Source organism: Pseudopipra pipra, chromosome 1 (assembly GCF_036250125.1).
Source record: "Pseudopipra pipra isolate bDixPip1 chromosome 1, bDixPip1.hap1, whole genome shotgun sequence".
Taxonomy (NCBI): domain Eukaryota; kingdom Metazoa; phylum Chordata; class Aves; order Passeriformes; family Pipridae; genus Pseudopipra; species Pseudopipra pipra.
This window is the reverse complement of record NC_087549.1, coordinates 22,008,181-22,032,787: the sequence shown is the minus strand read 5'-3', so window position 1 is coordinate 22,032,787 and position 24,607 is coordinate 22,008,181. Positions and strand designations below refer to the sequence as shown.

The following is a 24,607-nucleotide window of genomic DNA, read 5'->3' as shown; positions in this document are numbered from 1 at the left end:
CCATGGACTGTATTTAGGGTGTCTGTCTCTTTTTTGTGGAAGGGATGCTGCTTTACACCTGCTCAGCAGAAGTCTTTGAGTATACAGTGTGTGATAATACAATGACCCAAGCCTTTGCAGCTGGCAGGGAGCTCCCTTGAGAAGCTGGTTTCTAAAAATTACCAGCTATATTGTTTTATTTGGGTTCTCTGCCATGATGGGTTCATGGTATCTGAAGTTAGTCACCCTAACTGCTCTGCTCTTTTAACATCCTTTCTGTCCCAGGCTATCCCCAGCCTGGTTCCCTACTCCTTATTTGAGATGAACACAGCTTTTAATTTCATGCTTTAGGTTTTTAGATAGAAATGCACATATCCTGGATGTCTTTGTCTATAGCCTTGAACATTTTTCAGAGAATTCCATCTTTTGTGGAGTTATACGTGACTTTTTGGGAATGTTAGCATAGGTGCCAAACTACTGGACAAAGCACCGTATAACAGATTTAGGACAAGTCTGTGCTTTGTCCCCTCACTCTCCTCGCTTCAGCTGATATTAGTGTTCCCATGTTGTGCTCTTACAGGCGACCGAACAGAATCCCAAAGGACAGGTGACAACAGAACATAAACTGCTGTCTGTCTTCTAAAAGCTTTTTGTGACCAACTTGGAACCAGTACCTTTTGAAATCAGATGTAATACAGTTGTAATATAAGATAATGTAATAAATTTTCTATGTATCAACCCCAAATAGAATGTTTCAGTACTTGAAAATACTTTGCATGTTTTTTACATATATTTATGTATGTTTTATGCTCTCATTAAACTGAGCTGATTGTCATTGCAATAACTTTTAGGGTCTGTCCTTCTCTCTGCCCCCTTTTTCTTTGTACAATATCACTTCTGTAGTGGAAGTCAAGTACTAGTTTGTACTCAGGTTCAACCTTCTAGGTACAGTGTAGCTTTTGTATGTAATTGTGTCCCTCTTTGAGTAGCCAGTTAATTATAATTAAAATTATATGTATATAATATATAATATTATAATAATTATCTTTAGTTGAAGAATAAATCTGATAAAATTTTGGTATCTTTTTTCCCTATCTTGGATGATTCAATTACTGCAAGATGAAGCATACCAAGAAATTTTCCATCTATGCATAATACACCCATTGTACAAAGATTACTTCAAGAAAGTAATATGCAATAAACAATTAAATACTGCTTTTTGGAAAAGCCTTTTAAGCACTTGTCAACTTTTATGTGAGGTTCCCGTAGTACCAGAGGTAACAGAACTACCATGAACTTGGTGACCAACTTGTGTGTAATGTTTCTGTTGACACAGTGGTACCAAAGAGATAAGATACATGGAGAGCTCTTTTTGCAGCTTTTGTATATTCCCTTAACAATGTAGTTTTTTATGTTAGCTGTTTTACAAACTCAGAAGAGAAAGATGAAGCAGTCTTTGGAAGACAAAGGATAGCTTGATCTAAAGATTGAGTTGTATTATAAGTGTGAGTTTTTCATATCCAAAAGAATTAAAAAAGACATATGAAAAATTCTAATGTACTTAAATGATTTTAAGGAAACTAGAGCATTGAAATATCTTTATTTTAGGTGTCTGTGTTATGTGCCACTGGCTTACTTATGAAATACAGCCTTGACTGTGAAGAAAAGGTATTTGAGTTAATGCTGATGTGGAGAAAAATACTTGCCAAACACTCCAAAGTTTGGGATAGTCTTGTGTTTTAGAGCAAGGGGAGATTTTAGGTAAAGGGGCATTATGGTCATCTAGTCTGCAGTCTCGCATGATATCAATCCGCTATTTATGGGACAAGCCCAGAAGTTTCCTTTTAGTCATATAATATTTTTGTGAAGGATCTGTGTGATGTAAATGTAAAATCTAAAATGTAATGTCTAATCAGTCATGAGTACAGAAGAAATATTAAGAATTTCAAGCGGTACTTAATGAAAGGGAAAAGATTTCATAGGAAGTGAGGAGGAATAAAAATGGTCTTTGTTATGTTATATTATGAACAGGTTTATAAATTTGGCACACACATGTATTGTCTATTGAAATAGTACAACAGATCTCTCTGCATTGCTTTAAGGAAATTAGAATAATGCCAGACAACATTTGTATCTGAATTTCTTTGAAAAAGAACTATCTTTTAAATATGTAGTGCATTTGCTTGTATCACCTCATTTTGAAATAATTCCTACTTCTGTGTCTTTCAATATCTAGCAGTTAACTAGACAAAAAGGAGAATGTGTTAAATCTATCCAGAAAATAGTGGAAAAAGAGCTATTCTAGAATGCCTTTTGAAGTAAACACAGGTCAGGATCTAAATAGACATTGTGGTATTGATGAGTAACATAAAATTCAGATAACTGTGTATCTGGAATGGGAATTTATTTTTTACTACTGTAACAGTGTTAATTTGCTGTCTTGATCCCTGAAAGCATTATCTCTTAAGTTGTAATGTATTTTTATAGATTGTATGTTTTTTTATAATTTGTTTCAGTGCCACTCCCCCTCCCCCCTAAAAAAAGAAAAAAACCAACAGAAAACCACAACAAAACTCCAGGACAAAAGGCTATATTTAATTTATTGTATGACTGCTGTAGCAACATGTGTAGCTAAACTGCCCAGTACTTGCTTTTCAGTGTCTTAACTGAAACTGTTTGGATTAAAATTTTATTTGTGTTGCTTGTGAGCATACAGCTGAATTTTTAGGAGAGAGACTTTTGGCTAAAATCCTTAAGTATTTTAGTGAATGAGACGAAGAAGAAACACTTTGTAAAAACAAATTAGCAATTTCCTTCAAACCTTTTATGAGAGACTCTGTAACTGTCATCTTTTAGAATAGGGACTTGGAATTAGATGTGACTTTGTGTAAGCATGGCTGAGGAAGGAGTCAGGAGTTTCCCTAACATGAGATGACTGTGTTTTTTTTGAACTTCATTAACGAAAGCTCATTAAACTCCCAAAATTAATTTATAAACTGAAAGCTGTACTTGGCAACCCCCCCCCGAGCTATAATTTTATCTAGTTTTCTTCTCTGAAGATTTTGTCAGCAGTTAATGTACTTTCATCTGCTCTTAGATGCAAGATGAACTTTTTCATAGTACCAGTAGAAAGGCTGAAGAGGTATCAGCTGCAGAGTGGAAAGCGTTGCTTAAAACAGCTCGTATTAGCAGCTTTGTTGCTGTCGTGGTGATAGGTATTGCTGAGTAAAAACTGTTAACTTGTCTTTTGGGTGACTAATTAGAGGCTATCTCAGAATGCTAACCTGTCACAAATGTAATTATGGTTGTTTCAACTCTCAGCTTAGGACATGGTAACTACTTAGGAAAATCAAAAATTTTGGTGGGCTTTCAAAACATGTCACCAAGGTTTAATTATGTATTCATAATTTGTAAATTTATCCTTGATTTTATTTCAAGATATTAGGAAAATAATGACATAAACTAGCTTCACAGAAATATTCTATAGGCAGATTTTTAAGACTTTATAATATATGTCACCTACCAAAGGCAAAATAACTTTGTCCCCAAATTTTATTCAGATAGAAGCTCTATACGGCATGGATACGTCTAGGGTCAAGCAGTGCAGGAAAAGAGGCTTTCTGCATCTACTTCTAGATGTTTGTCTAAAATTGCCTAGCAACTTGCCTGTTTGACCTCTGAGTTTCTTGGACCTTTTCTATTTAACATCTGTTCATTCAGAGGAATTCTGAGTTGAATGCTGTATGTACCCAAACTGAGCCAAGGTGCAAAGGTGCTTAAGCCCTGCCTTGCCAGGATGATTCTGGAGTTCTGAACAAAGTTTTATGTCCCTGAGTTTACTAAGAAACACAACAATTAAGAGCCTGAGAGTGCTGGTCAGCAGCAGACTCAGTAGGAGTCAGCAGTGTGCCCAGGCAGCCCAGAGGGCAAACCCCCTCCTGGGGTGCATCAAACTCGGCATCACCAGCCAACCATCACCAACAGTGTTGGTGTGGCCTCACCTTGAGCACTGTGTGTTGTTCTGGGCCCCACAAGGATGTGTCCAGAGGAGGGTAACAAAGCTGGTGAAAGAGCTGGAGGCAATGTCCTGTGAGAAGGGACCGAGGACTTTGGGCTTGTCTGTTTTGGAGGAAAGGAGGTTGAGGGGTGACCTCACTGCTCTCTAGAGCTTCCTGAGGAGGGGATGTGAGAGGGAGGTGCTGAGTTCTTCTCCCTGGTATGCAGGGATAGGACATGTAGGAATGGTTCAAAGCTCTGCCAGAGGAGGCTTAGACTGGACGTTAAGAAGCATTGACCAGGGTGTGGTCAAACACTGGAACAGGCTTCCTAGAGGAGGTGGATGCCCCATGCCAGTGAGTGTGTAATTGCATAATGCCCTTAACAACTTCTGGTCAGCCCTGAATTGGTGGGGCAGTTGGACTGGAGGGTGGTTGTAGGTTGGCCAAAGCTATCACCTAGCATCTAGGAGACTTAGATTCACTTATTTCTCCATTGAGAAGATTTACACCTGTAGTTCCCAGTATCTAAGACGAAGATGAAAACACCAGGCTTTTAAGCAACTTGAAGACATCTGTTGTTTTTTCTGCATTAAAATTTTATAGTAAAAAATGTTAGAATAGGACATCAGAAGGGTAAGAAGATGAATCATCACTGGAACCTCATCATTAGAATACTTAGTATTGAGAATGCTGACTTAAAATTCTGACATAGTATCAAAAATTGTTTCTTTGTTTTGCAGTAAACACTTGCCTTCATTATTCCAAATCTTGGTTGCTCGTCCTGGGACCAGGTCTCTAGCCTGACCACTGTGTCTGTTAAGTGCTCTGAAGCTACTGGAGAACTTAAAACACTTTGGCACCTTATTTCCTGCTGAATTGCTGCATGCTGCAGCTGGCTCAGTGGGGCTGTGCTGTAGAGTTGTGATCTCTGCATTGGCTGGATGGAGTGTCAGGCATTAGTTAGGAGTTCTGGACTGATTTGCACCAGTTTTTAAAGCAGTGTTATATCCACATTAGGCCTTGATGAGGAGGAGTCCAGTTTTGTCCATAAAAAATTTAATAACTTTGTGTTCACTAGCAATTTGATGTGAATGGGGCAACAGTGAGCCAGTGTTAAGAGCACTGAGCTCTTACAACTCTGAGTATTAAAATATTTTCAAAGAAATTGCCTTGCTGTTGCATTGTCAATGTTTAATTCTAAATTTGCTCTCTTCACAATAACACAGGTTGCATATTAATTTGAGCATTTACTTTCACCTTGATCATTTCTACTTGTCCCTTGAATAGTGACGCATGTTGCAGTAGCTTCATGTGAGAGAGGTGGTTTTAAACCATTTTATTATTAAGGACATGGTAATCCAAACGTCTCCTTTGAACAGACTAATTGTAATGTAAGCATGCAAGTGATTATAAGGGCAAATCCCATGCCTTGTGACACACTACTGATTAGGGGAGAATAAATTTTGACTTGTTTTGTGATAGAACCATACTATTTTGAGTTAAAAATGTGTCTTGAATTTTGATATGTTTCAGTAGTTAATTCTGCATTCTTTGGTGTTGTTAGGAGCTGAAACTGCCATTTACATTTTTAAGTGGACATATTCATGAACTTCGGATTCACGTGCCATGGACAAAATTGGGATCAGAACCAGTTGTCATCACTATCAATACAATGGAATGCATTTTGAAGTTAAAGGATGGTGCTCAGGTAAGAAATGTGATGAATGCTTTTCTAACGTTGAGAGGTTGATGACAATAATAACTTCTACAGGTCACTTTCTTCAAAGCCTTCTGAAGAATCTGACACGTAAAGTTGGGATTCCTTTTATTTTCTGAGAGGCTAATGATGTTCTTGTCATGGCTAGTCTCTTCCTTTATGCTTATTTTTAAACTCTGTCTTAGCTGCAGCTAATAAAGAGTTCTTGCAGATGTGGAAGCATGTTAATAGTGCTTTGTCAGAATTTTCCTATGACTAGAGTAGAAGTGGATTTCAAGAGCAATATAGCATCCTGTGGGCTTGCTGCCTCTCAAGAAACAGTGCTGGTTGCATGAGTCAGCTGAATGTGGCACAACTCAGCACTGGGCGTTTTTCAGAAGTGGAGTTGCTGAAGGAATGCTTTAAAGATCCTGGACTGTAATTAATGTTTACTTTTAGGAGTTACAGTGCTTGCTTGTGTATAGTACTTGGAAGACTTCCTTTATGTAAAGGTCACAATTTGTACACTATGCTGTTTCACAGGCTTAGGAAAGGTTTTGTTCTGACACAATAAAGCTGAAATATGGTGTCTCGGTTTTTGTCATATATCTAACTTAGTTAACCAAAAGTACCTGGATATATTAATGTTAAACTTGCTTTTTTTTATTCACTATAGTGCTTTGATTCTAGAGAGGTTTTCTGGTTTGTTTTTGTTGGTTTTTTTAAAGCCTTGTTTACATTTCAATTTCAACGTGGTCTTTCAGTTATATTGAGGATCATGCAAAAGAAAATTCCAATTTATGCAAAATTCAAGTGTTTTGTAGGGTGCTTGATGAGCTGTTAACTTTTAACAGCAATAAATAGATGCAAGCCAGCAAGAACATTGCCAAACACTTTTCTGTGATGGTTGATATTTCTTGTAATATTCTTTTACAGTTCCAGATCTAAGAGGCTTTTTTGCTGGAGTAGAAACCTCTAGTTCTAGCTGTGCCACCCACAAAGCACACGCTTGCATTCTGTAGTTACACTTAATCTGTGTGCAGACGTGCATGTGCACATACACACAGGTACATGCACCAGCAGCCAAATGCTAAGTACTGTTCCAATATTAAGGTAAGCTTTTTGAGACCAGATGTTCCATGAGAAATGGGTTTTAGAAGCAGCAAATTGCAACTGATTATAAGAGTTGCAGAAAAAGATTTGTAGCCCACGACTTTGTGCAACCCAGAACTAATATTTGATATTGGACCTTGCAGATGGCTACTGCTGGAATGATCAGATTTCCTGCTTGCCTGGTATTCGAAACTTAAATTTTGTGGTGCATACAGCAAGAGGTCAAGTGTCACAAATGTAAAGCACTCTCAAAACAAGTATTTATTACAGATGTTTAAGATTCAGAGGCAAGAAAGGAATTTTGAAAATTGCAACTGACATTTGAACAAATTATTCAGTGGTATGTACACCCAGGAGGATAAAATTTGGGTCTGTGCCATAGAAGGATTATCTTTGACTAACAAGAATGTAAATGAAAACACTTTTATGCTGTTTTCTGAGGATATGGTTTAAAAAGTTGACAGCTTGAATTTTATTTTTTTAAATTACTATTTGAAAGTGTTTTATAAAAAGAAAGTGTTCGAGAAATTCTTGTGTTCGTACCTTGTATGGCAGAGTACTTGGCTAAAACCAATTGTCATAAAAATCTTTGTAATCAGTGAATAAAAACTATGACTGAAATAAAATATTTCTGTGGAAAATATTAGTAAAATGGACTTCCAGTGAATTTAGCTCCAACTTGGAACTGTTTTGCCAAGAACTTCATATCTGTGAAGAACATAATTACCAAGAAAGTTTAGTTTAGGTCTCAAATTGATTGTCTTGATCCTGCATTTCCTTCCTCAGGTGAAACCTCTAATGAGCACATGCATAATTTCACCTGCGCAAAAAATAAAGTTCTGACCTCAACTTAATGAGAGATGTATTCTTTGGAAAGGGGCTATTTCAAACAATGTTTCTATTGAAGATATATGAAGATTAAAATACATGGCATTGTTTGAAGCTATTGTCCAGTGGACCCTGCAGATTTTTGTGAGCAAAAACCTCTCTTCTTTTTTGCGTTTTTGAAGTGTATCAGTTCCCTGGGAGTGCTTTTGTACATATGCCCTTTACTTTGATGCTTTGTCATTGTTAGTTCAGCTTCGGTGTTTAGTTGTTTTTTTTTGTTCATGCTATTGTAGCATCTCCTCAGCTAAGTCTGGAGTAGATAGTAATGGCTCAACTTCTAGTTTTATGCAAATACTCTCCTTTTCTAAGCAGAAGTGTTGTAAAACTGGTAAGTTCACTCAATGATATACAAAATCTATGTTGTAGAATTAGTGGTATTTATTGTGGGTTTTGAAGTTTGGACATTTTGAAGGTCATTGCTTTTCCCCTTTTGTCTGTGCTTTGCTTCCTTTTCTTACTTTTTTACATCTGATACTACTACTTCTAAAAACCAAATGTTAAATATGGCTACTTTACAAGAAAATTAAACTGAAGTGAATCAGGAACAGAACTTTACAGTGATTAAAGTGGTGCTCTATTGAACATTCTCTGTATGTGCACTTTTGGTTATGACTTTGTTTAATGGCAGTACTTGAAATAGAATTTTGGTGCGAGGCATTTTGGATTGCTTTTTGATGTCTGTCAGCCTAATGCAACTGTGCCTGTTTTTTTTGGTTTTTTGGTCTTTAATGTAATCTTCTGCAGCACTGAGTTTTAAGTATGAGCATTTATAATGTTCTCAAATTCATGAAACATGTTGGTAAGGATGATTGTGAAATCTGTTATTACATACTTAAATGTAACTGAAATTTGTTTGACTTGTTATAGAAGATAGTTAAAGTTCTGGTATTATATTCTTCTCATTACCTATCTCTATATATTAAATCTCATGACTTTATATAGAATTGAAAACACCTTGCTAAATCTGTGTTGACTGCTGTTTTTCCTCCTAGAGTTTTTTTTCTCCTTTTGTCCTGTTTGAAATTCTTTGCTCTTTTCTCTTTGCCTCTCCGTGCCACAATACCTCTGTGCCCAAACCACAGGCTTTAAATTCAGGTAGTACAAATTGGGAAGGACAAGCCTGTAAGCCCGTGTCTGTTTTCTTCACCTTCCTGCAATTATAACTAACCACAAGACTAATATTCTTCGTGTTCAGCCTTGATTTCTGTGGTTTTTAGTGTTGGAACTGACGCAATGAGGAGATCAAGGAGAAATGTGTTATCTGTATTATTGCTTCACTTCTGAGTCCTTGCCTTTAATCAGGACACAGTGCACCAGGAATATGCTGATGTATATGAAAATGAAGATTCTCTGTACACCAAGGATAACTAATTATGGAATTGAGAAAGGCTGTCAGGTAGAAGCACTTACAGGGGCACAGGGAAACCAAGTAGTTTGGATCAGCATACAGACAATTGAGCACTTCTCCTTTCAGGAGGCATGACAAAGGAAGTTGTGGAGGAATATAATAACTCTGTGGAAACAGTGGAGAACAGGCCACAAGCGTGACTGTCAGAATTGCAGACACATTCTTATTTGACAGTTGGTAGGGACTGCCATCAAAGAATGCTGAAAGCAGGAATTAGTCTTGACCGGAAAATGATCGAGATGGGAGATAAGGTGTGTAGACAGGTTATGAAGAACTTTGACAGTGAAGACACAAGGCTTTTGTTTAATGAGTGTGTACTTATATAAAGTTTTTGCTTAGATGGTAAAGCTCTCTCAGGTCTGAAGCTGTGCTTTGCTGTTTTTGTCCTCACCTGGGTTGTAGTAGTTTCAATGGAAAGTGGTTGTATGGACAAGCAGTGCTGTTTTCTTTCCATTTGAGTCTTTCTGCTGTTCCATGACAGCAAAATTATGATAAGACTTGAAATCAGAAACTTAAAGTCTTTAGTGACCCACCTTTGTGCTTTTTGTTTCCTCATGTAGAAGCTCAAGGTCTTTATTTTTAAAATATTTTTTATTTGATACCTGCTCACTTTCATAGTGGTCTCTTTAGTTCAGTAAATCTGATACTTAGTTTTAACATTTGTATGCAAAGTTTAAAGTGAAGATTATATTGAGAACTGCCCTGCCGGAAGTAAAATATGTCATCAGCTAGTGTTGAATCATCATCTCAGGTGGGCAAGCAAGAGGAGACCATGTAATTTACCTACATTTTTTCCTATTAACCACTTTATCGATTTTAAAAGCAAAGTATCTGATGCTTTAGATTGCAGTTATTCTGAAAGAATATTATGAGAGAAGAAATTGCGTTTGGGAATTTGTTCAAAGACTCCCGCAGGCACATTTCTTAATTTTCTTAGTGCCATTGTGTTGCCTCAACCTGAGTAGCTGCCTTGGTTACCTGAATGCCTCTTAATGTGTTCCTAATTTTGGACAGTTTTCATGTGAATTTGTCAATATGTGGGTCCCCCAAGCAGTCACAAGTCCTGCCAACAAACCGTCTCCAGCTTGGGCTCTTCTCCCCACAGGTCCTGTCAGGGGCCTGCTCTAGTGTGGGCTTCCCACGGGCTCACAGCCTCCTTCAGATGTCCACCTGCTCCAGTGTGTGTCCTCCACAGGCTGCAGGTGGATATCTGCTCTACCATGGGCTGCAGGGGGACAGCTGCCTCACCATGGTCTTCACTGTGGCCTGCAGGGGAATCTCTGCTCCAGTGTCTGGAGCACCTCCCCCCCTCCTGCACTGACCTGGGTGTCTGCAGGATTCTTTAGCTCGCATGTTCTCATTCCTCTCTACTCTGGCCATAAATGCTTCTGTATCTTCTTTCTTCATCTTAAATCTGTTATCTGATAATTGTCATTGATGGCCTTTTGGCCAGTGTTGGGTTCCCTCTTGGAGCCAGCTGGCGTTGCCTCCCTCAGACATAAGGGAAACTTCTAGTAGCTTCTCACAAAGCCACTCCTGTAGACCCCTGCTACCAAAACCTTGCCCTTAAAACCCAATCCAGGCGTGAAGAAGTCCTTGTGTCCTTCATACTGACAAACCTCAAGATTATAGTGTTATTATCGTGCATAGATATGCCATAGTTTTGCTGATACTTATTTGTGCTCCTGTGTACTGTGGAATTTATTTCAGTACTGGTGAAGGGCAAGAAGTTTCTGCTTTTCACATTTTTGAAGTAAAGCTCAAAAATTCCTGTTGTTTTGTTCCTTCTGTTGCCTGAACTACCTCTAAATGGATGATTTACTTTGGCTTGCAACAAATGATTAAAAAACAGTCCTCATAATGCAGAGCTGGTAGCTGAAAAGCTACTTGACATGGATGTATTGTCTTATGGTTGCTATCCGGGTGGAGGACTGCTGTTTAAAACCAGCTTTCTTCCAGAAGTAGTAATGCCTTCCAACTGCTGGGGTCTTGTTGAGGTTTAAGGCCTCAGGTTCTCTAGTTGCCTTGGCATAATTTGTGGTACTTTCTATCTTTTAGTATACTTGGACAGTTGGTCTTAGGCATATGGACTGGACTTCTTGTCATCTATCCTAAATTGCCATTTTGCTTTTTTAAAATTTAAATATTTAGAATTAAACATTGTTTGGGTTTTTTAATTACTATTTGACTATACTGGCTTAGACTGGCTCTTTGCCTTTTTAAAATGTCTGTTGTGTATGGTGAAACATGGCCTTGCCAAAAAGGAAATAACACTTTTCGTGTTTTAAACAACTCATTACCCTCCAAAAAAACCAGTGTAATTGTCCTTTAAATTCAAGAAAGAGAAATATGTTTACTTATGTATAAACATGGGTTATATACATTAATGTTTTAATTCTTTATACATAAAGTGTACATGAGCTTTCTTTTAAGTGCCAAATCAATGTCCCTAATTTGGAGATTGAGGTCTTTGGAGGGTGAGATCTTTTTTAAATGCTTATGTGATGATAGTACTGTACCTCATTTAATTTATGAATTTTCTATAGACTGTTAAACAGCCAATTTTCAATCTTCCTTTAGCAGGTAAAGTTTGAGGCAACCAGGTGGAAACATATGTATTCTGCAACCAAGAGAGCTCTTCTGCAGTCCATTCTGACTTTCTGTAGTGTCCCAAACATATTTACAAAATTAGGCACTAAGTAATTTATATCAGATTTATGGCTTTGTTATCTTAGGGAAAGGCACTTCTTTGGAGCGTGACTTTGAAGTTAGTTGGTCTTATGTAGAACATCAGCTGGAGTTCTGTCTTTCTCAAGTAGCAAGAGGAAAGGATAATGCAGATAGGAGTAGCACATGGAGGAAGGCGGAGGCAGCTAAATGGACAAATAGGTTAGGTGAGAAGAGATTAAAGCCACCTGATGGATACGAAGGGGAGGGGTGTTTTTTGGATGTGGTGCCTAGTGGTCCTTTTAAGCTTCCCTAGCTTTACAGGTAATTCTAAGTAGATTGTTTAATCAGGTGAGGGTAGCATGCTTATGTAAAAAATTCCACTTGTTTACCTTGGAACACCTGACTAGCCGAGAAATATCTCACTTATTTTGGTGGAACCTTGTCGGGATGCCATATTTTGGAAAGATGTAATCCTAATTTTAGACATGTCAGAGTAGTTTTCCACATGTATGTATCTTTTGGGGAATCTTGCATAGTACTGAATATATTGAATCTGTCAAAACATTTCAGGCTTAGTAGTTTAATATATTATTATTATTTTCTCCTATGTTTTGAAGAAAATATTTTCAGAGCAGATTACTACAATGCAGTTATTTCATGGGTTCTAAAATAGATGTAGATATGGGGCTTGCTTTTTTCTGAATCAGTTTGTATTTCAGCAGAAATCGGTGCTTTATTTGACATGTGTTTTGGATTTGTACTTTTTTAAAGCTTTTGGCTTTTGGGCAGATGCTCTTAAATTAATCTCTGACTATACCCACTTTATTTTTTTTTTAATTCCCTTACTTTTTTCTTATACTGTTCTTTTATATATGCTGGGGTTTCATTATACACTTAAATTGTGGGCACTGACTTCCTGGTTAGATTCCTCCTTTCTACTTAGACCTTCACTTTAGCTATAATTGTGCTTTGACAGTTGGATGTGAAAGTTGGTTCTGCTTCTTTTTGTAACTTCACTTATCCATTTGTTGTATAAGCTTATCCTTGTCTGATCAGTCTCATGCCACTAAATTATATATTGAGTAGTTATCAGCTGCCCTACTAAACTGATGTTTCTGAATTAAGGCCAATGTGTTTTGGTTTTTTTTCTCCAAGAGCTGTGTTTTGAGACTAAAGAGTGTCCGAGACCTGGTGTCTGTCTTATCGCAACTCCATGTTAATGCCCTTGGCAATGTCAGTTCAGTGTAGAGTGTGAAGAAACAGAATAGGTCCATTTTCAAAATTGGGTTGAGAAATAATATGGTGAGAATTCAGAATCTCAAAACTTAGTATTAAATCAACAAATGTTTATAAACATGTTCATATAAGTTTTTTCAATACTATCTTTGTTGATGGAAAATACTAATTTTCATTTGCTGAAAATTGAAGTGTTATGAGCTTGTTGCACATGGGCTGATGTTTCTGAAAACAAGAGAAGGATATCCATCTCTGTGATTTTTCTGGAACTGGATTAGGATTAGAGATTTGTTGGTATGGAAGCTGCAGACTGTGTTGGGGGAGTGTGTTCTGACTGAAGCATTTCCCCATGTCTTAGTTGTGGAAACTTACATATTGTTGAGCATTTTTTTATTGTTCACAAACAGACCGCAAGTAACAGTCGTTTTAACCCATTTCTCTCTCTGTGTCTCTCCCCCTTCCTTTTTTATTTCTACTTCCATAGCATTCTCTAAAATTGATTCTAGAATTTGACTGTAACTTGCCACTGGCAAATCATGTTCTATTTGGAAAAAAAAAATTAGAAAACAAATTATGTAAGGAAACAGCCAGTAAAACTGTTTGACTTCCATATATGCACATTTCTCTTTATTCACGCATATGAAAACTTATAAACCTATGCCAAATGCTAGTGTTAACAAAATATGTATTATTTGTTTTAACCAAAAGCAGGTGCTTCTCTTCTCTACATGAGGAATCATGTTTCTGTGTTCTTCTCTGTACAGGTTCTGTTCTGCAGTACAATTCCAGTGAGCTCTTACACCTTTTGACACTTAACATCCGTACATATCCCACTTTGCCTGAGAAGTAGTTCAAATGTTGACAGTTCAGGAGTGTTGCCCATGTGGAGGGGAAGAATAATTGTCTCAGAGGAAGCTGATGTTGCTTCTTTTTCTCATTTAAAACTGTAGTTCCCCATTTTCTGCTTTGTTGCTTTAGATTCCCTTGCTCGGGGTATTGTGATGTTACTTAACAAGCAAGGGAACAGCAATCCCACTTACCTGTTATACTGCACTGGTGTAGAAGCTTGTTCTTTATACATACCTCTGTGTGCGTGTATATATGTGCATATGTATTTATGCATATTAAAGACACACCTGACCTTTTTATTTCATTATTGCTTGATGGTAAGGAGGAACAGTTGGGACAGGAAACATGAATAACACTCAGGACATGGGTAAACTGTTGTTTCACATTGGTTGTAATTTCGCTGTTAATCCACTTAGTAAGGCATCTAGAGCAGTGAAGAGCTGTTTTCTGACTGTTTTGTGAGCAGGCACTGCCACATGTGCCCAGCTGAACGGTAGTCAATGTATATTTAACTTCCTTCCCTCAAACAAACCCAGTTTTTTCCTCTGGAATTCTTTTGTGGTCCCATCTTCGTATGTTCTGTAACTACTAGAAAACTGCAGACCCCAGACTGAGTATTTACACTATGTAGTACAGCTATGTTCTGGAAAGTTTAAGATTGTGGATGTTATGGTTGTTTATAAATCAAATCAGCTGAATTTGCTGTGTGGAGAGAGGAGGAGATGATATGCAAGAGCTTTCTAGGCTGCCAAATGAACTTGGAAACTAAATGTCAGGTTAAACTCTTGGCAAAGCACCAATTAGAAAGTTCATTGTTGAAATGTGAATAATAGTTTTGTTCTGTACCAGCTAGGATAGTATCCAGTACTTTTTCTGTTGAAGTGGCTGTGCTGTTAGGAAATAGAAGGAATTACATGCAGCAAACCAACATCATGCAAGGAAACAAATGGCGTATTAGAGCTAATGCAGCATTGACTGTTGTAACTTGTGTTTTAGAACTTTGGAGTATGTTATGGGTCTCAAGGTTGTGAATTTGAATATGAATGCACTAGAATTGCTTTTAGAACAGCTTAATGTGCTGTATTCTGGGCAAAAAAACATCAATAAGTAAAAAAATGTATTAATGCCTCCTAACTAATGCTAGTGATTTGCATCTGCTTGTGTGTAAAATTATTTATTTTCTCTGGGATACATATGAGTGCAAAGGGGGTGTGGGTGTGTGTGTCTGTGAGTTCTCTAAAATAGACTTCGAGTGCTCATGTTCAAGAAAACTTTGTCAAACTCACTGGTAATTCCAAGAGGTGGCAGGGCTGATGGATGTTCAGGTCTTCTGGAAGTTCATGAAGTTCATTCCTGACATAGGCCTCCTTGAAGATAATTTTCTGTCTCTGTGCCTCATACTTTTAGCATAACATCAAAGTTAGCAGGGAAAATAGCACATCGTCTTGCCAGAAAGTTGTGTATTAGTACATAATGATTTTGGAAATGTGTAAGTAACCTAGAGTGCCAACACTTACAAAGAGAATTACAAGTGCTGTGTCTGTAACTTATGTATTGGGAGACTATCCAGGGAGACAGACAAGGGTGATACAGAGTTCATCTGTTTGAGGAACTGTGCTGCAGGATAGTCCTGGACAGGTAACTAACTGACTTGGTCTGTGCTAGCTAGCCAGCAGACCTGTTCTTCCCTGCCACAGTCCCTTTCCTTCCCTTTGGTGTATACTAAGCATTTGGAGAGCCGAAGCTGGCGTGTATGTCACCTATGTTGCTGATGAAACTGAATTTCAAATTGAAGGTTAAGTTGCATTTGCTGTGACACAGCTCAAGGTTCAAACCTATACCAGCAGCTTTCAGACTTTTTTTGCCACAGCATAAGTCTTCGCTGTTTGTTGTGGTACACTGCCTAAAAAAGGTTGTTTGGTTTCCTTTTTGCTGTGGTTAATTTGGTAAATTAATAATTGGGGGTGATATCATGGTATGTATTCTTGAATTTTGGAAGGGAACCCATTTGCACAGGAGCAGACTTTTTTTTTTTAGAGAAACCAGCAAAAGTGTTTATTTTAATTCTGCAAGTGGGCAAGTAGAAAGTAGATGTAAGAGTTGGACTCAGATACCACAACACTGCCGATTTATATTCCAGAAAATAGGTCTACTAAGACAAACAAAAATACTAATATGTAAATGGTGTATTTGTCTTTATAAAGTACAGTGAACCTGTTCTTATATATAGGTGTATAAAGTAGAAAGATGAAGAATAATCCTTGTACATTTACTGATTTTTTTATTCAGATTTTTTTTTCCTGACCTACTTACAGCAAGGAAATGTAGTGCCAATAGTCAGTGTCTTTGTTCCAAGGTATAGGGTAAAAGGGTTTATATATCATCTTTGGCATAATTCCTAGTAATAGAGGGTCAGATTCTGATTCAGCTTCCCTGGTGTAGGTCTGGACTACTTCAGTTGATTTACTTTGGAGTAATTCCAGACTTGTCCCAGTCCAGCTGACATCAAATCAGGACCCTACAATCCAGCTTTGTTTCATGTAGTTGGGTGAAGAGTTTGGATTGGTGTGGTTTAATGGGGAATGAGGTGAGGTAATGCATTTAAAAATATTTCCTTGGAGAGGAAGTAGTTTTTCCTCATTTGTTGATAGATTAAAGCATAGTTAAATTTGTTGGAATGTATTTTAGCTCCTCATTATAGCAGAACCTACTATTTGAGAATGGGCATGATTACAGATTTTGTAGTGGAAAAACCCTGTAATTTATCCACCTTGCGTAAAAGCATCTAAAAATCGAAAGACAGAATACTCTTAATTCTTTTGACTACAAAGTATACTCTGACATTATAGCTTGTTCCCTTTTAAGGGTATGGTTGAATTACAATTTATTAGATACAACTTAAGCAGAAAAATTCTCTTTATTCACCTGTTGCTTGGCACTTAGCTTGCAATATCTGCACTTGAAGAGTAGTTCCTGTTAAATAATTTTGATGCACAACTGATGTAGATTGTGTTTTATTTTGAACACTTATGGATAATAATAAATTCTATCCCATTAAGCTGCACTTCTTCCAAAAGAATAGATCAATGTTCAGGTTTAAATGTGTACATTCTTTTCTAAGGAAAAGTCATTGTCTTACCTCTTTACAGGCCATAAAACCCCAGGGAAACTGTACTGTGCTGCTGGCAATGCCCTGGACCATATAGTCGTACTCCAGCTGTTATAAAAGCATGAACTTTAACTGTAAATATTTATTTCTTTGCCTCTGGAAAATATGGAACAAAGTTGATCCCTCTATTGAGAAATACAATTTTTTCCCCCTCCATCTTCTCCAACGTGTTTGTTTAGTGATTCTGACACTGACTTGCTGAGAAACCATGTCCTGAGACCCTCACCTTGGCTTACTAAGTATCTTACTATTCTTGGCTTCCTTTACCCTTGCAAAGGTCTACGGAGCTCAGAATGCTGAGAAATATTGTCCTTAATTTTCAGTTGAAGTCCTTATGTATTGTATCTAATTGGAGGATGAGCAACACAAAGCTACTTTTCCTTTTTTATTTTATATGCATGAATCATTCTTCTGGAAGATTTTGTTATGTAAAGGGTTCTATTGATTTCAGTTATTTATTTTCAGCTAAAGCTGAAAACGTATTGTGGTTTCATTAGATAGCAAAACCTATTAGGCCTGTTAACCTGTCAGCATTATTCAATATTTCAGGTTACTTTAGGATTTCCCAAAATGAACTAACAGCTGCTGCTGCAGCAGTTATGTGTAATTACTTAGAATTAAACCCAAAGATGATTAGTCCTGATTTTTCAAAGTGTGTTGGTAATGCAGGATTACTTTTCTGTGCATTTCTGGTAGCTGAGGGGTCTCCTGATCACCGCAGTCAGTGTTGCTCTGCTGTGGGAGCATAGGAGACAGCAGTGTTCCAGTTCTTGGGTGGATGGGCTGATCTCAGGTTTGTTTTTTATTCCCAGTGGCATGAGTGTCATATTTCATGGCTTCTGGAACACTTTTTGTAGGTGAATATCATCTGGACTATGTTGTATATATGTATAGTTCTGCTGCCTTCTGGAAGTCTCTGCCTTCCTGTATCTCTACTGGATTCCAGGTGTTTAAGCTTTCTACCCTGCAGTTTTTCCCCAACGGGGCCCAATGAAGACCTGAGAAAAAGGGCAGACAAGGCTGTGCTGCTGACTCCATACAATTCAGTCAGCCTGTTCTTGATAGTCTCTTCCCATATGTTCCTCAGATGTGGACAGTGATGGCGTTGTGGGGTAAATGCGTCGTTCTGGCAGTGGGAAGTGGCCACCTTTTCTGGAAGCTCTTCAACCCTTTTCCCAGCATGCATTAAAGATGGGATTATTATATGATGGGGGGAGAGGCTACAACCCCTAGATAAAATGGTTGTGGGGAGCACGCTGCCTGCTCCACTGCAGTCATCTGGTGTGCAGCTGAGGTTCTTAGGAGAGGAGGCCAAAGGGAACAAGCTAAATGAATTGTCCTGCCATGCTGCTTATGGCCTGTGGGCTATAACTTGTTCATTGTAGATATTTGCTTATGATACGTAAGAAAATTAAGATTTTGCAGTAAAACATTAGAAAAATACTTAACAGCATGAGAAAAATCTGCTTAAGCCACAATGAACCTAATTCTTTTTACCAGCCTTCCACAAAAAGAGAGCATCTGGTAGACAGAATAGATCAGTCCCAAGTGCATATGCTAGTGGTTTCATTGTCATCAACAGACATTACATTTTTGTTGATTTATTTTGTGCAATGAATAAAACTTCATTTCCTGCTCTATTAAGGATGTTCTACTTTCCTTGACTTGTACAAAAATGAGGTATGGTTGTTGTATCCATATAAAAGTTGAAAGCAATTGTGTGGCATGGAGTTAATGGTGGACATATCTTTTATCTACTTATGCGTATGCAACAGTTGTTTTCATCTGAAATCCTCTATTTGTTGACGATGCTAAATCTTCTGCAGTTACCTTTCCATTCTCAGAACTGTAATCTGAAGGTCAAGATACTGCAATGTATTCTTCATTTATTATGTATCAAAGAGTATTCCCCTCATAACTGGGGCTTATAAAACTGTAGTTTATTACCCATATACTGATTGTTTAAGCACTTCTGTTCTCAGTCAAGTAAAACCAAGTGAACTGTGCATATAGTCATAGGAGAATCTGGGATTCACTTCTATTGGTGTCTGTACAACCCAAATTAATTTGAAAGAAAGAGTATGCTATAGCTGCTCAGTCATTTTGCTTCTGGCATTTTTTATGAAAACATAATTTCTTCAGAATGATGTTTTTAGTGTCTGTTTTGTCTTGGAGAAAGAAACTCGAACAAGATACTGAGTTTGGAAGAACACAGAACAGTATTTTTCTGCTTGTCAAAGCAGGTTCCTCACATTTTTGGTACTGTTCAGTATTGAGTTGTATCTAATTGAACTGCTGCTGTGTTGTGTGTGACTTGTAGCTTGGATGTCTGGTTCTCTGTTCTGGACTATGTTCCTGGCTGCATTTCTTCAGCAGCATTCTTTTTCACAGAAGTGCCTAATAAGGTACACGAGTGCTGTGGTTACAGGGCACCACCAGGGAGAGGTTCTTTTGGAGGAGAGAACTGGTTACACTCAAAGCTCTTGTGGGCACATTTCTTTTCAGGTGATTGCTTTTTTGTGTGTGAAAACAGCAGAATATTTTCATCAGACAAAAAAAAGTTGTGCTGCTTTCAGGAATGTTGGAAAACTATTTGAACCACATTTAGAAGAATACAATTTTTCAGAAATCTGAAAGTAAACTTTGGTGTTTCCAATTACATATTTCTTTTCCCACCAGCTTTTATCTTGACCTTGTACTTAAAGCAAGTATTGAGGTAGTAGGACCTCAGGAGCCTGACTCAGTGAATTGGCCCATGTGTTAGCATCTGGTGAGGAACAGACTTGTCTCAGAATTGCCAGCTCATGAGTGCTCATCTTCCCTCTGGCTGTGCTGGACCTGGATAGAGGTTGATGATTCTGGCCCACAGATTCTTATAATGCAATTATAAGATTCTAACTCTGTTTAAGGGTAAAGTGGAGCTACTTTGAAACTAACACTTCATGTCTTTACCCATTGTTAAACCAATCTGATGGTTATACTAATACCTAGATCTTATCCAGTCCTTGGCACCAGTGGGACTGGTACATGTCCCGTGAGTATTGCTTGTTAATCTTGAAGTATTTTTTTATGATCTGCTGACCTTGGTATTTTGTGATTTCTGATTTAATAGGCTTCTGATGTACTCTTTTCTCACTTGGAGGCAGTTTGCTGGTTCCAGAGCAAATGATGAGTAGTGCCACAAGCAGAGAGGAAGCTGAGGGAATTGCAGCTAGCTGTTAAGAAGAGATCCCCTGCTTGGGAGATTCGACTGTAACAGAAGCATGAAGGAAGAGTTGTGTGGTGGGATTGAGCTTTTTGAGTTTGTCCTGTCCTGCTCTGCTTGAAGACAGTCAGAGCAGCATCACAGACATACCTGTTCCTTTCTTGCCACTTCCTTATGCCTCAGCTCAAAGTGATTGTGGTGTTTAAGTTCTCTTTACCCATCTAAAATGTCTGGTGTATGACACTTTACGACTATGTAATATTCTTGGATATCTTTCCAGTTAAAACTCTTAATAGTGATACTTGTGGTTTTAAGACGTCACATGCTTGTATTTCATATTTTTGTTTTTTTCATTTGAAGAAAAACATTTCTTAGATCTATGCAAAAGGCTTATGCATAACAATCTTGTATAGACAGAAAGTAAGGACAGACTTAAGTGGAGTGTTCTGCTCCCTTTAGTTTTTATTCCTATCTCTAGGGAGACGTAGTGCTTTCATAAGTGATCTATAAAATAACCTTAAACACATTCAGGTCACAATAGCTTTAAAGCTGTCTTTGTACATGATGATTTTGTTTTCATCATTGAACACTATTGTAATGAATTTAAGTGTGGCATGATCCTGTCATCTGTGCTGACTTGAGGTAACTCCTTGCACTAATCAATCTTTTTGATATGTCTATTCTTGTATATAAATTCAGGTCAGGTCTACTGTTGTTATTGAGTAAGAAATGGTTTTGTTCAGGCAAGGTTTTTCTCTTTTTCTAATTCAGTTTAAGAAACACAAGTATATTCCTAAACATATTTTCTGCCATTGCTCTGGTTTGGGTTCACTGCAATATGTAGCCTGTTCAGAACAACAATCTGTGGCCTGTTCTGCTGCTTGGTTTCAGGTATATACTGATTAATCAGTAAAAACTCCAAACGAGCAACAGATCAGTCTTGCATGGTGTGGAGATTTTTTTTTATTTGTGCCTGCACTACAGTTTCAGATCTTGTTTTACAGTGGTAGGAGAGCAGGTAGCAAGATGGGAAAGGGAGGAGAACAGGGATGTTTGTTGATATCCATGTCAGCCCACACATGTAACAATTTGGTAGGCTTGAACACTTTCAAAATTATTCTTATGAGATGTCTCAGGCAGTAAAGCTTATTTTATTCAGCGTGTGCTTCAGATCACCACTTGCTGTCCTACTTGCTACTTTGTAAGGTGCTGTTCTGCTGCCTGAGCTTATGCTTTCCCTTTCCGAACTCCCCTTTCTTGCTTTAATGACCTCTTTAACTTAACAAACCCCTAGTGCTTCAATTGCTTCTTCAATTTGAATGTTAATATAGATTTATTAGAGTTATTGCATAATTGATTTTGTCTTAGAGGAGTAGAAGACATGAGTTTTGGAAAGGGTTGATATTGTATTTTGAAGACAAGTAGTGTATAAGCACGGTCCTCATCAGAAAGCCAGGCCTTAGAAACTTGTTCTGCAGTCCTGAACCACTTGCTATAAATATTTGCTTTGTTCAGAATCCTGATCTAAACTAGGCTGAAAATTAGATTTGCAACTGGTTAGAAGACAAAGGTAACTTTTCCCAGTTCTTACAGGAGTTGGGAATTTTTATTTCTTCAAGATTAATGAGTCTTAGGGATTGATAAGTATTTATCTGACAAAATCACTTACATGGTACTGTCTCTTTGAGCTTAATTTTATACAGTAAAAATTCAAATTTTCATTCTATTAGAATAGACTATTTGGATGAATGTCATAATTTAAAAAAATTGCACAATTTCTTGGGGGAGTTTCGAAGTTCATTCGCTTGATTTGGTAAGCAGAGGTAGTGTGCATAGAGTCTTCTGATGCAGAGGTTTTTTTTGGCAGTAAAAATGAAAGTAGTAGTAATCTTTATCATATTTCTGTTTATAAATGTAATTGTTTATAAACTCTCACTTTAAAAGTTTTTAAATGAAAACTAGTTTGTTTTAGGGAAAACTACCTCTCTTTTACCCTCTTGGGAATGCTACTTTCATCATGTTTTTCTATTTATTCTTTTCACAGCTTTAATTTCTGAAAGAATGTTATTTCATGAACTATTTTAATATTTGATGTTTTGTCCAAAGCTTCTCATGTATAATTGTATGATCCTATAAAATCATTTTATATTTTCACTAGAATGCTAAATATTTAAGACTGAAGTCAATACATCACAGGAATGTCGTGGCACTTATGATCCATTTAAGTAATTGTTTTTCCAGTCTCTTAGTTAAAATCACCCCTTTCATGAGAACAAAGCTACATACTTCATTTAACATAGAGAATGGTGATATGTAATATGCAATATTACATATTGCAATATTTAAATAGAAATTTAAATGACAGGAGCAATGTAAAATGCAAACATTTTTCTCTGCCACTGTCTTTCTTGCTGTAGTCTGAGACTTGGAGAAAAAAACTTAGTCGCAGTAATGTACCTTGGAATTTGGTTGAAAAGAGGGTTCATGGTGTAGTTTTGGGTGTGGTTTATTTAGTTATTTAGTGTGTGTGTGAGGCTGCAGATATATTCCCACATGTTGTAAGTTACATTATCAGTAAATTAGTTCTTTTGCTCTTGTGTAACAGCAGCTGAGACAATCTTCTAGCAACATGTAAATTGTTGGAAAAAGTCTAGTCTCTGGTGTGTGTACAAATTCGGAGATAACTGTTATGTTGAAACTCACTGCCTGTTGGTGTTTGCTGTTTAGACACCTCATTTTCATGTTTGTTTGGGCCAGGCACTGCCTATGCAGGTTGTGCCGAAAGCTGCTTGTCACTGGAGGGTGCAGTGTTTCGGGTGCTGCAGGAGCTCAGCCTGGGGACAGCAGTGCTGCTGCTTCACTGCCCCCATGGTATGTACTGTGAAGTCTGTGATGCCCTTGACTCCCAGGGTTGGCCACCTCATCCATTGCTGTCCACGGCCCTTCCTCACCTTGTGTGTGGCCCAGCAGCTTCCCCAGCTGTCAAAACTCACATGTAGTTCAGTAGCTTTACTCCGTGTGTTTCGTTGCTGTGATATGTACTGCTCCAAATGCAATTCTGAAACCAATAGTTTGCTTGTCCAAAGATTAATTTGAAAATACTTTAACCATTTTAATTCTGTACTTAGTGGCATTTGCACAAAATACCATGTGAGTAGCAGGTAGTTTCATGATTCTCTGGAGGGCATGGTTTGCTACAGCTGGTTTTCCTGTACTCTTATTCAATAAAATGTTTTACTGAATATCTCATAACAAGCTGCTGTTATATACTCATGGTGGTATTTTGTAATATTCCTGCAATAATCCACCTGCATGGATTTCAGGAAAACGCTTAATGAATCTAATCTTCCCCCACTGCTGGCCTCCCACCCTGAATTGGAGAATGTCCCAAACTCTGCTTGAAAGGGAATACTGGGGCAAAGTAACTCAGAAACTCAGGCTCCTTCCACCTGAGAAACAAAGTTGCTTCCTCCAGAAAGAGTGGGACAAGATAGGAAAACCCAAACCTTGGTAGATATGTAGTGGTAACAAGCATACTTTTCACTGCTTGTCTGAAATGCTTGAATGTAGGAACTTCATTCTACCTATATTGTCTCATACTGTTACGTCCTGTTGTTCCTGATGTATCTGAAGTGCATACTGGCGCCTAATTTCTGAACATTGTGCTGTGGGATATTAAGATGGCTTAAAAGATAGTGATCTAAATCTCTGTACATTGGTAGGGGGAAAAACCTGTTTCCAATAACTTTTATAGATCTTGCAGTATTTAATATACATCTAGTAATAGCTGTGTATGTAATTGTCTTTATATGATCAAAATAAATTATTGGACATACTTTTACATTCAGATGCCAAATTAAAATTTACTGTCAAATGTTTAGTAATGCTGGAACTAACATTTACCACTGCGTGTAGTTCAACTTAGTATGTGGTAGTTGACTGAAGTATTGCTGCAAGATATTAATGGGAATATTCTCATGCTTCTTAGTTTGGCTGTTGTTCAGAGACCAGTTTTCATAACTTCTTCCAAACTATTTTGGTAAACATGCATATCTTTCATATCATAAGCCACTTGGTAAATTTTGATCGCTTTAAACTTTTGTAGAGAGACAACCATACATTTGAATTGTACATAGCAAAAGAATATATTTGAAAGAAAATAAGGGCAATGTCTACTGCTTTTTTTTTTCTTGGATTAAGCCAAATGACTGGCCATACTATGACTTGCACTCTTTGAAAGTTGTATTTCTTTTGTATTAAAGATGATGTTTTTAAGAAATACTTTGCATTTTTTTTCTACCACTCTGCGTTCATGTTTCCTTTGTAATTTGTCATCTTTGTGTTATCTCACCTCCATTTCTGATCATCTACTAGTTTTGGCACTTTTTGGGGGGGG

General features: G+C 37.5%; 1 protein-coding gene across 2 annotated transcripts in view; it reads left to right on the top strand.

Moving 5' to 3' along the window:
• Positions 1-24,607, top strand: part of VPS13B (vacuolar protein sorting 13 homolog B) — a 425,569-nt gene that overhangs the window by 2,925 nt on the left and 398,037 nt on the right. For both annotated transcript variants that reach the window (XM_064647722.1, XM_064647715.1), the window contains exon 3: positions 5,542-5,685. In XM_064647722.1, coding sequence (XP_064503792.1) covers positions 5,542-5,685 — 144 coding nt within the window. The remainder of the gene's footprint in view (positions 1-5,541; positions 5,686-24,607) is intronic.